At 45.3% G+C, this 13,075-nt stretch overlaps 1 protein-coding gene across 2 annotated transcripts in view; it reads left to right on the top strand.

Annotated features, from left to right (window-relative positions):
* The window catches only part of C7 (complement C7), a 42,829-nt gene that overhangs the window by 15,972 nt on the left and 13,782 nt on the right, over positions 1–13,075 (top strand). For both annotated transcript variants that reach the window (XM_006139492.4, XM_006139491.4), the window contains exons 10-14: positions 3,631–3,797; positions 5,169–5,397; positions 6,106–6,277; positions 7,209–7,296; positions 9,262–9,394. In XM_006139492.4, the coding sequence (XP_006139554.2) occupies positions 3,631–3,797; positions 5,169–5,397; positions 6,106–6,277; positions 7,209–7,296; positions 9,262–9,394 (789 nt within the window). The remainder of the gene's footprint in view (positions 1–3,630; positions 3,798–5,168; positions 5,398–6,105; positions 6,278–7,208; positions 7,297–9,261; positions 9,395–13,075) is intronic.

Below are 13,075 nucleotides of genomic sequence, written 5' to 3'. Positions count from 1 at the left end.
TCAGGATATGTCAAAAATGAGAATTCAAAATGACCTTTAATTGGAGAGTTGGTCTAAGGTCGACTTTATTGAATTTCATTTTGTTAAGTGCAAAGTACTACAAGTGGAAGAAAAAAAAAATCAAAGGCACAAATATAAAGTGGGGAATAATTAACTAGGCTGTAGCTAAAAGGTTTCTGGAGATTGTAGTGGATCATAAATTGAAAATGACCCAACAACATAACGTGGTTGTGAAAAAGGCAAATATAATTCTGAGGTATATTAAAAGGAGTTGTGTGTAAGATGGGGTGTGTGGGGTAATTTAGCCACTCTACTACTTGCACTCATGAGTCCTCATCTGGAGAGCTGTGTTCAGTTTTGGATGCTGCACTTTTGGAGAGATGTGGACAAGCTGGAAAAAGTGCAGAGGAGAGCAACAAAAATGATAATGGTTTAGAAAACTTGACCTCTGAGGCCAGTTAAAAACACTTGGATTTATTTAATCTTGAGAAAAAAATATTGATGGGTGGGGGCACCTGCTAACAGTCTTCAACTATGTTAAGGTCTGTTATAAAGAGAAGAACAAGTAGTAATTGCCTTTATCTCCAGCAAAGGAGCTATTAAGAAAAAATGTCTAAGTATAAGGGCAGTTAAGCTTTAGAATCAGTTTTCCAAGGGAGCATGTGGAATCCCTATCACTGGAAGTGTTTAACAGCAGGCTAGACTCACATCTGTTAAGGCTGGCAGGAGGCCGAACTAGATGTTTGCATTCCTAGGTGCCTGATTCTTCTCATGCCTTCTGCAGGGCACCTACCTCAGGAAGGTGAGGCAGGTTTGTATAATTTTTGGTGGTGCCCCATTAGCCACATCCCCTGACCCCTGTTAACCACGCCCCGACCCCTCATTAGCCATGCCCCTTGGCCCCGGTTAACCATGCCCCTGACCCCTGTTAACCACACCTCTGGAAGTAACACGCTCGGGGCAAGATGGATACATGACCAGAAGTAAAAGGTGTCATATCACCCCTCTTGAAGGACTTTTCCCACCATCCTCCTACCAACAAAGATTAGTTTGGCCCCCACCAATCCCTCCTTATGCAACTATCCTGCAATTGCATTAACCCAATGTGTGACATTATCTCGGGGGCAGAAAGGCTGGGGAAAATGTTCCCTCTAAGGCTATGTCTACATTCACGGCTTCTTGTGCAAGTACAGCTGTTCATGCACAAGAACCCATAGAACATCCACACTGCCCACCTGCTCTTGAGCAAGGAAATTTACAGTACGGCAGGGTAAGAGAGGGCGTCTTGCGCAAGAGCTACGCTCTTTTCTAACAGGTGTAAACTCTCTTGCACAAGAGGGCAGTGTGAATGCTCGGCAGGGATTTCTTGCACAAGAAACCCCTATGGCTAAAATGGCCATCAGAGCTTTCTTGCGCAAGAGAGCGTCCACACTGTCATGGATGCTCTTGCGCAAAAGCACAGCTCGTACATGGCAGTGTGGACATGTTCTTGCACAAGACTTCTTGCACAAGAACCCTTGTGCAAGATGTTCTTGTGCAAGAAGCCACCAGTGTAGACATAGCCTAAGAGTTTCCTCCCATGAGCAGAATGAATTTTGTGTCGTGCACCAGTACTGAGTTCATGGGGCTTGTTTGGATGTGCCACTGTGGCAACCAAGTTATTAATAAATATCTCAAAAATCTTTACCTTTTCTCTCTGCTGCCATGTCTTCTCCCCTTACTCCATCAGCTCCCCTCGTGCCTGCTGCCCCCCAACTCCTCACCCTCCTCTGCTGTCCTGACTCCAGTCCTTCTCACTGCCCTGAACCCTCCTGAGACCTTCTCTTCCCTCTTTGCCCTTCTCTCCTCTCTGTGCCCACTCCTCCAGTAGCCCCACTCTGATCATGTGAGCTACCCCGCATCATCCTCTCTTCTAACACCTCCTTCTACATACCTGCCCTGCCTCTCTCCTCTGGTGCTGGTCCCTCCCCTGCAGGTGTCTGCCCTTCTGCTTCACCCCCAGAATCTCCTGGCACCTGCACCTTCCCTTAGCCCTGCACCCTCCTGGTGCCTCCTCCTTCCCTTACTGCCCCCTTTGCCCTCTTTTTCCCTGATGCCCACCCCCTCACCGCTCTCTGTCCCCATTCCTCTCATGCCCCTCTGTGCCCTCACACATGACTTGCTCCATCCCCACCTTTCTCATGCCCACCCCTTCTTTCAAGCCTTCTCCCAGCATCTCCCCTTCCCCCTTCTAGCCCCCAATGCCCTTACCCTCGCCTCTCCCAGCATCACCCTGTCCCCCCTCCCACTGACACTTCCCCTCCTGCCCTTTTCCTCATTGTCTCCATTTGGCCCCCTGGCATTTGTTTCTCCTCCAGGCTGACCCTTATTGCCTTCTTCTCCCACCCCCTCCCTCTTCCCCTCCACACAAGCCCCTTCCTCTCCCACCCCTCCCCTCCACACAAGCCCCTTCCTCTCCCACACCTTCTCCCTAGTTTTCCCCCTTCCCCTGCCCTGCCCTGCCCTACCTTCTGCCTTCCACTTTGCAGGGCCGGAGTCTGCGCTCAGGCCACAGAAGTCCCCGGACTCTGAACCGGGAGCGAGGCCATGCGACACAAACCATGCTGAGCAGTTTTAAAGTCCCAGGCCATGACGTCACGCTTGGGCGTCTTCTCACTCACCTGGAAATGCTGTGCATGGTGGCAGCAGCAGCAGCTGGCAGCACACGCCGGCAACTGGGAGCCAACTGAACGCTGCGCACAGCAGGGACGGTCCGACTGATTGTCGGGGGGAGTCAGGGCCTGCTCCAGGCAGGGCTGGGGGAGAGATACAGCTCCAAATATTGCTGGAGCAGGCCCCCCAGCTCTGAATATTGCTGAAGCACAGGCACCACGAGCCCATATAATTCACCACCCGTGACCCTCAGGCTTTGTGAACTGCAGTGTTGTTCCTGTGATTTTCTAAGTTAGGCATCACAGTCCTCAGCATTGCAAAGGCTTAGTCCCTTCATTGATCCAGACCTATATATCTACTTTTTTCTATGCACTTTCTCTTGCCTTATCCCCTCTCTAGTTTCCCATCCTAACCGTCTTGTTCATGCTTATCTGTTTTCTGTTGGATTTGTTTTCCATGGGTTATGTGCTCTTTTCCTCACCTGGAGACCACCTGCTTGCTGCTCATTGTGAGTTCAGTGTGAGGAGAATCCATTGGTGGGTCTAGGGGGCCACCTTGAGAACTGAGCTGTGTGTTGTAAGAGCAAACAAAGCTTAGGCTTGTGAACTGTTTTCTGAGCTGTTGCTGTGGCCATCTGCATAGAAAGTCACTGCAGGAGCAGGGGATGAAGGTAGGTTTCTAAAAGATGCACACCTTCTTTACACACTGTAGCATTTCCACTGTAAGGACTTGGAATGGTTCTAGAGCTGTTTTCCCTGTATGCACTTCTGCCCTTGCCCTTCCCTGGTTGGGATACATCATTTCAGTATTTAGTCTGCTATTACCATTCTAATATACACCCGATAGAGTACTTAAATTCTCTGCTAATGTGTCCTTTAATTGGTCACACAGCTATTTGCCTTATATTGTGGATTTTCTATGGCTACATGAAAACATACCAATGCTGCTCTTCTGTATTTCTCATCCCTGAATGTGTAGGAAGCAGTCATAATCAGATTAAAGGTGATCCCTATGTAGAGGGAGGAAATCCAGCAGCGGTTGCTGGCCTTGCTTATATAGATTTGAATAATCCTGCTGGAAATAATGAAAGATATTCCTTCTGGGCTGGATCAGTGATATACTACCCCAAAATAATTAAACAAAAGGTAAGCCCTGATACTAGTTTTCTAACACAGATGGGTTTATTTGAAGTGGGGAAATGATTAAGATATAGGGGTTAATCAGCACCAGTTGTAAATGGCAATAATTTTGTGTCCTGATTGTAGGGTTGCTAGGTGTCCGGTTTAAAACCGGACAGTCCAGTATTTGAGCTGTCTTCCCAGGAAACAAATTGAGAAAATACCGGACATGTAAATGTCCAATATTTTCTAATTAAGTAAGTTTTATTATCATCATCATGAATATCAGTTCGTAGTGGCATACTGCTTGGCTGGTAGACAAGCTCACACTGCATGAGATTGTCTACCAGCCAGGCAGTACGCAACTACACAGTAGAGAGGAGGGGGGCGGGGCTGGGATGGGATGGAATCCCCGTGGCCGGACTTGGCCATGCGCCCTGCCAGGACCATGCGTGGGACGGGCAGCACCCCGGGATCTGCATGCACCCAGGCCAGCCCTGCTCCCCAACTGCCGGTTCCCTCCCCCCAAAGCCCACCCCAGGCAGCCCTGCCCCCGGCCCCCTCCCTGCCAGCCATGCTCCCTGACAGTTGGTACACCCCACCATCCCCCCAATCTGAGATCAAGTGTGTCTGGTATTTTTTGAAAACCATCTGGTAACCATACCTGATTGCATTATAAAATGAAAATAAGAAAAATGTGCACAGGCAAAGCAGACTGAGAGAAAAAAATGGACAGCAATGACTGGCAGTTTTACAAAATCAAAATCCAGGCTCTGACTCAGCACTGAATTTTGTAAAGTTAGATCCCTGTCCTTATGCATGGCCCCAATCATTTCACTACTGCTCTGTATGAGCACAGGGATCCATCTGCTTAGATATCAGGGCTCAAAAAGTGGGGCAGAGATTAAAATGAAAAGAATGAATTCTATGAATGAGTTTGGGATTTAGTGTGACCTCAGGAAGTGTAGAATTCTGTGAAAAGGTTCTAGAAGTGCAAAGTATTGTTTTTCCATCATCTTAATCATTATACAATGAAACAAGTCTTACAATTGCTTAAAATATACAAGTTTGTGAACAGGTGAGGTTCACATTGAGATTTTGGTTAGTGCATAGTTTTTTTACATGGCATAGCATTAGTAAGACCCAGTTCACACAACCATGGCTGAATTTTGTTTCAATAAGTTGAGCTGCAAGTGACTTTAACAAATGATCCCCAGAATTGGTTTTGAGTGTAAATGAGACCTTATTTGATCTTTCCTATTAAAGATCGATGAAGAGTTTTCCCTCTTTGGAGAGCTGTCCACACAATATAAATACTCCAAGTATAGCATGTAACCAATGTGCGATTAAACTGCTACACGCTTAAGATACTTAAATTTATCTGTTTATTGCCTTTAGCTGACACCATTGTATGAGCTGGTAAAAGAAGTGACCTGTGCCTCTGTTAAAAGGCATTACCTGAAACTAGCCATTGAAGAGTATCTGAGTGAGAATGATCCCTGCAAATGTCGGCCTTGTCAAAATGGTGGTGAACCTGCCATAGTAGAAACTGAGTGCCTGTGTTTCTGCAAACCGTATACGTTTGGAACAGCTTGTGAACTCGGATATCTCGTACAAGATCAGCCAGGTATGTACTCTTTGTTTTGAGATTTCATATGTTTAAGGCATACTTTTCTGCTTGCAATGACAATATCACAGCCCTCCCCCCATGCTTTGTGAGAATTGGCTTATGAATATGCATAACTTGAAGACACTTTATGAAAAATGCTTCATGCAACACTGTAACTTTAAAATTATAATCTGCTGAATGTGTATAGTCTATTTTTGTCCATGTACCATTCTTGTATGTGAAGTTATACATATAAAGTGTGGCTCTCTTTATAAGTCTAAATGTGCTAATGAGGCCATTACTGATACTCCAGAAACATAATTGCTTGGTACTCAAGGTAATGCTCTATAAATGGTTTTGTTTTTCCCATAAGCCCAAACTGTGGTTGGTCCTGGAAAGACATGTGACCATGCCACCTGGAACTAGAATCCATCTTGAATCTGGTATTTTTCTATGGGGATGGGGAGAATAAACAAAAGATTCCCTCCCTGGGGGAAAGTCTGCTTAAGGAATGGAAAGCAATCAGGCTTTTGTCTTCAGACGGCTTTTGAAATTGCAAGAAAAGTATCAGATCCATGATAGTAATATCTTGGATTCATCTCCAAGATAGTCGTTCGGGATCATCAATCCCTTTAATTGTTGTTTCCTGCTTTTAGGAGTACCAGCAGCCCCTAAAAGGGCAATAGACTTACCTCTAATGTCAAGTCTCACTCTAACATTATACAGGAGTAATTGATGGAAGGTGGAGTTGCTGGTCCTCTTGGAGTCCTTGCTCAGGAGGAAGAAAGACAAGAAGTCGAACATGCAATAATCCACCACCTAGTGGTGGCGGGTTATCCTGCATTGGAGAACAGTTTGAAAGCAGACAATGTGAGGATGAGGAGTTGCAGCATTTTCGGTAAGTGGATCGGAAACACCTTGAGCTCAAATGCAAAGAGGGAGATCTGGGTCCCATATGAGGAGAGGTTAAAGCGACTGGGACTTTTCAGTTTAGAAAAGAGGAGACTGAAGGGGGATATGATAGAGGTATATAATATCATGAGTGGTGTGGAGAGGGCCGATAAAGAAAAAGTTATTTATTAGTTCCCTAAATAGAAGAACTAGAGGACACCAAATGAAGTTAATGGGTAGCAGGTTTAAAACTAATAAAAGAAAGTTCTTCTTCACACAGCGTGTAGTCAACCTGTGGAACTCCTTGCCAGAGGAGGCTGTGAAGGCTAGGACTATAATAGAGTTTAAAGAGAAGCTAGATAATTTCATGGAGGTTAGGTCCATAAAAGGCTATTAGCCAGGGCATAAAATGGTGTTCTTGGCCTCTGTTTGTCAGAGGCTGGAGAGGGATGACAGGAGACAAATCGCTTGATCATTGTCTTTGGTCCACACTCTCTGGGGCACCAGGTGCTGGCCACTGTTGGCAGACAGGCTACTGAGCTAGATGGACCTTTGGTCCGACCCAGTATGGCCGTTCTTATGACTATTTATGATTTTGACTCAAAATTACTTGTAATTTGTTTAACTGTCACAGAAATTCAGTGTCTTAGACTGAACCAAAACATCAAGTTTTTGTGTTTGTTCAAACCTGAAAGAGTGAAATTCCAGAGCTATGACCCTGATATGAAGTGGACCTATAGGCTTAACTCCACTCTAATCTTCACATTCTCTCTCAAAAAACTCATGATAAATGAGTTTAGTCTGATTATGACACAAGGGAACGCAGATTGGCCCTGAAAAGGGGCTTCTCTGAGAAGAGCAGTATTTTAGAAGAATGACTAAAAAACCCTCTTAAACTTTGTGATTATATTTACTATCTTAAAATGTTTACTTTACAGTTTGATTGAACCACACTGCTTTGATATGTCCATAATCCCCACAGAATTCTGCTCACCTCCCCCGCTCTTGGAAAATGGATTTGTTGAAGTAGGTTATAAAAAAGTTCTTTTTACTGCTCATTCTATGCTCTGTTTTGTGCTGCAGTGGTAGAGCTGTAGTAAATATACTCATAGTAGTTCTCCTACAACTCTGTATTAGTCTTGATACATTTAATATGATGCTGTAGAAAAAATCTTTGGCATGTTCCCCCGGGATTAAGTTTATAAGAAGTTACCCAAGATTTATTTTACTTACAACTTCCCCCTTCCTCACCTTTATTACCTGCAATACCAACAGCCTTCAGCAGAGATCAGGGGCCTGTTGTGCTAAGCCATGTATAAAACATAATAAGAGTGTCTATGCCTCAAAGAGCTTAACATTTAAAATAGACAAGATGGACAAAGGGTAGGAGGGAAAGAGGCAGAGAGAAGTGACGTGAGCTGCTCAACATTACACAGCAAATTTGGTGGTAGAAGTAGGAATAGAATGCAGGTCTCCTGATTCCAAGTCATGTGCTCTAACCATTGGAAGACTCTATAGCTACGTCTACACTGGCATGATTTTGCGCAAGAACTCTTGAGGAAGAGTTCTTGTGCAAAAACCCTTCCAGAAGAGAGTGTCTACATTGGCATGTGCCTTTGCACAAGAGATTTGCTTTTGCACAAGAGAATCCATGCCAGTGTAGACGCTCTCTTGTGCAAGAAAGCTCTGATGGCCATTTTAACCATAGGGCTTTCTTGCGCAAGAAATTCATGTTGCCTGTCTACACTGGCCTCTTGCACAAGAACAGTTTATTCCTTATTCCTGAGTGGGAGCATCATAGTTCTTGTGCAAGAAGCACTGATTTCATACATTAGAACATCAGTATTCTTGTGCAAAAACTCGCGGCCAGTGTAGACACGCAACAAGTTTTTGCGCAAAAGCAGTTCCTTTTGCACAAGATCGCACCAATGTAGACACAACCTTTTTGTCCCAGCTAGGACTCTGCATATGCACAAGGGTCCAAGTGCTTTCAGTGGCAGGACTGGGTCTAATATCAGACATGATTTAATAAGAGAGTACCAAGAGACCTTATAAGTGGACTAGCGATGGTGTCTTATCCATCCTGTGAGGTGCCTAGCACTCTTTTGGTTGCTATGAGAAATAGCTAACACTTACAGCAGTCAGGGCCCTCTCTAGGCATACGCAAAATACATGGCTGTGTAGGGCAGCCAAAAATTTGGGGCACCATAATTTTAGGGCATCACATTTTCAGGTGTCGTTACACAGTTGTGTACACCTGTATGCTTGTGGCTGCTGCAGGGCTCCTTCCTGCCTCCTCCCCAACATGGTCTTCTCAGGCAGCAGAGGCCTCCCTGCTACCAGACCAGGAGCAGAGAGGAGCTCTCACCCTCTGCAGCACTGCACCAGTCTCAGGGAAGCCCTTGAGTTCCAGTATGCTGCAGGGGATGGGTGGATGAAGGAAGCAGTGTCGGGGGAGGGGGGAAATCACCAACCCCTGGAAGGAGTTATGTGGGGAAGGGAAAAAGGGGGAATCACGAGGCGGCCAGGCTCCCAGCACGTACTAGGCCGGTGGGGGAGGGAAGCACCTGGACCCCAAGCTAGGGGGCTCTCAGTTGTGTAGAGCCCCATAATTTGTAAGGATGGCCCTGTTAGCAGTACTGTAAGTTTTAGCAAATGCACAAGAAATACCTTTCCCTTAAATTTACTAGGAATCAGTTTTTAAAAAAATCTAAAACGTAATGGCCTTCATGGAGTCTACCTACATGAGTAAGGTTTGAAGGATTGTACTCTAACATGTATTTTGCAAATTGTTTTTCCAGTCAATGATTTATCATCCTGCATGTATTATTTTATCTCAGAAGAGAAAGGTGAAATCTTGCAAACCATAGGATTATATTTGCTCAGTTAATTGTCAGATTTCTTAGAAATCAAAAAAGAGTTTGATATTTTAGTGGTTATTACAGACTTATTGTTTCACATTCAAAGCTTCCCCTCTTTATTTCCTTTCAGAATGCTGATTCCTCATATCCTGTTGGGAAAAGTGTTGTTTACGCCTGCAGAGATGGTTATTCTCTTGTTGGTGATCCTGTTGCTAAATGTGGGCAAGGTTTAAAGTGGCTCATTGGGGATATGCAATGCAAGAGTATGTTTAAATTGATTTTCACTGCAAAGTACAATTGAAAGTTGACTTTTGAATCCCAGTGAAACTTTCCCCTTATCTATTTTTCAAGAATAGAGGAAAGGGCAGAGGAGGAATGTACACAGACACAGTCTTTCAATTCTCAACCTAGAATCAGACTTAAATTGCTTTTCTTTCTTTGAATATAGAAATTGCTATAATATAATGGACAACTGGCTCATCTGTTCTAGTTGTAAGGAAGGCAAAAATTGAACCAGAAATTTCACAATGCATCAGGCCAAAGGTATAATGCAGAAGTAAATTTCTTCCTGACTCCGATGTACCCTCCTACAGTATTCCCACTAACATTTTCTATCCTTGAGAGGATTGACATTTCTTATGTGCAACACCAATATTGAGGTAGTGTGTGGATGTGCACCACCAATACAAACATATACACCCATATATGTAAAAGCCCCAGAACAAATTAATACCTGGCTTCAGGGTTTGTAGACAGATGCATTTTTTCCAAGAGCTTGCAAATAAGGTTTCATCCTACAAAACGACTAGCATCAAACCTAGTACTTGCTACTTCTGACTCATAAGAGCCAGAACTCTACCACATAGCAAAGGTCTGGTCTTAATGTAATATAATACCGCATGTATTAATTAGTAACAAAGGCTTTAAAAAAAATCATTGAAATCAGAGTTTTAGATATGTGCAACACTCCAAAAAATTCTGTTAAAAGAATCTTTCTTTCTTACTTTAAGTCATTAACACCAATGTAAACTTCGTTTGAAATGCTGTCATGCAAATGTCCTGGCACACACCCACTCCGTGCAGCCTGCTTTCCCTCTTCTCCCTCCTCCAACCCAGCCAGCCAGAGGACTGCAGCTAGTCAGGGACACCCAAACAAACTGCCCCTACCTTCACCTCACTGCATACATGCCAGCACCCACCCACCCTCTTTTCTTCCAACCTACCCCTATACAATCTGCTCTTCTCAGCCTATGTGGGAGCTGGGATAAAATCGGTTTCCCAGACTAGCAGGCACCAGCAGTCTGCCCCGTCCTAATTCCCAGCTAAAACACAAATTATCCACACCTCGCCCACTTCACAGCACAAACTCACTCCCCCCTTCCAACTCACTCCAATGCCAGCACCCAACCACTTCCTCTTTCCCTCACCTAGTTCATGCAGTCAGCCCCTTACCTCCCCCATCCCAGGAAGCCTGAGTGCGCTCAGTTTCTGCCTCTCTCTCCAGGCACAGCTGGGACTCTCCAAACTCTCCTCCCCTCTTACTCCACCTCAGCCAATTAATTAATTAATTAATTACTCACTCCTTCCCTCCTTCCACCCCAGCCACTTATTGTCTCCTTATCTCACTTTTTATTACCTGCTCAAGAAGCTGCTGAGTTTCAAGTACAGAGCAGCCCCATTTAGTTGCTTGCTCAGCAAGACGACACCACTCCCTCTGCCGGTCAGCTGAGCTCCCCGCATGCATGGTAACTCTGAATTTCTGAGCAGAGCTCAGAAAACAGCTGCGGGGTCATGAAGCTGCACAGCTTACAGAGAATTTAGCCCTCTTACTATACTGGATACTATCTGCTTAATTCTCCTTAGGAACAAAAACTCTCCATGGTCTTAACTAATACATCTTGGAGTGGATGGTGAATTCATTTCTAAGAGACACATATTTGGGGATCAAATTAGCCCGGAGCCTATGGCCAAAAATTATCATTATTAGTTAATGTACTTCAAAAATCTCTGTGTAAAATAATAATGCAAAAACTTACTTGGGGTCCTTGTTACATGGCTGAGCACCGTTTGCATGCTCATCCAGGACAGGGTGAGGGTGCCTGCCTCATGCCTGTCATGCTTGAATTCACCCCCTTTCTCCCCAGCCGGTGTCTCCAATCTCACACACCCAAAGTCTGTCTAATCCTTCCCTGTAGTCTCCTGGTAAGAATCTGTATCTAGCCCCTATTGACAGGACAGTCCCAATAGTCAAAGTCTGTAACTAGCCCCTATTGGCAGGGCAGCAAAGTTCAATAGTTCCCATGCAACCCAATGGTCAGAGTCTATTTAAGGGGTCATAGATAGAGAAAAGATTTACATCCCCCAGTGGGAGGTTGGGGTGGTCCAGACCCTCCCTCTCCATTGGACCCCAGCCTTGGGCCCTGTTAGTGGCTTGTTCTAGCCACTGAGTCAGCAGGGAAATTCAGCTGCAACATGCTGACTCTCCAATGGCGGCTCACTCACCCTGTAGCCATCACCGTCCCTGTGCTGCTTCCTGCTTCAAATGTTTCTGTTTGCTGGTGGCTCTCCAGCTCCCCTCCCTCCTCTGGGATCTGGCTACTTCCACTTGCTTCTGGAACCTGTGCAGCCTCTAGATGTGTCGAGTCTCCAGCCTGTGTGGTAGTGCCTCAGCGTTTGGGCAGTCACTTTGGTTTGCCTGGAGCTGGTAAGGCATATCCTTTCCCTCTGGCTACAAGCCCCAAATGAGCTGGGCTGCTCTATTTTATAGCACAACAGCTTGGGCATGCTCAGTAAGGTTCAGGGAGTGGAGCCTTCTCAGCCCTCAGAGCTGGTTTAACCCTCTCATGCTCAGCGTGGGAGGGAATGCCCTGTCACAGTCTTAGGGACAGTTCTGGCCTGAGATAGTTTTCCAGTAGATATTGTAGTATCCTGGTGAGCTCAAAACTCAGCTAATGAACTAAGTGGGGTGTATAAAAATGTTTTAGCTTATGTCTCCAGCATTCTCTTCTCACTTCCCGCTGTGCAGCCCAGTGATCCATTTTTATTTGTGGGTCACCTACTAAAATGGTGCATCTAATAGACAGGCATCTTTCTAGATAGAAAGCAGCTTGGTCTAGATCCAGATCCCATCTTCTCACTATCATACGTGTCAGCCTTAATGTCCACTCTGTGACCTCCTATTCTTGTGCTTCCATGACATGCATGGAATTATCCTTCCAATCCCAGGATTAGGCTTCTACTACTTCATTTCCATCACTGCAAAAGACTCATTTCTTTTGCATTGTCTACAAACATTAGCTCATGGCAATCAGTTGCCTTCCCCACCAAAACAAAACTTGAACATCTCCTGGGCCTCTCAATGGGTATGTCTACACTACCACCCTAGTTCGAACTAGCGGGGTAATGTAGGCATACCGCACTTGCAAATGAAGCCCGGGATTTGAATTTCCCGGGCTTCATTTGCATAAGCCGGCCGGCGCCATTTTTAAATGCCGGCTTGTTCGAACCCCGTGCCGCGCGGGGAACGAGGTATACAGATAGTGCGGAATGGCTTGCTAGTTCGAACTATCTGGCCCGTGCCGCGTGTAGCCGCGCGGCACGGGGTTCGAACAAGCCGGCATTTAAAAATGGCGCCGGCCGGCTTATGCAAATGAAGCCCAGGAAATTCAAATCCCGGGCTTCATTTGCAAGTGCGGTATGCCTACATTACCACCCTAGTTCGAACTAGCAGGGTAGTGTAGACATACCCAATGTATCTTAACTGAATCTTGTCTATACTGGAGTGTCAGACACTGGTGTAACTGCATCAGTGAGAGATGAATACATGATTTACACCTGTGTAGTTTATCCTAGGAAATCCCAGTGCACACTAATTTGGAAGGTCTGGGGGTGGGATTGTCTTTGTTTCTGGTACAACCTCAAACAACCCAGTTAGGCTACGTCTA

This window comes from Pelodiscus sinensis, chromosome 6, assembly GCF_049634645.1.
Source record: "Pelodiscus sinensis isolate JC-2024 chromosome 6, ASM4963464v1, whole genome shotgun sequence".
Taxonomy (NCBI): Eukaryota; Metazoa; Chordata; order Testudines; family Trionychidae; genus Pelodiscus; species Pelodiscus sinensis.
Note: the sequence above shows the minus strand (reverse complement) of the source record. Positions and strands in the feature narration are given on the sequence as shown.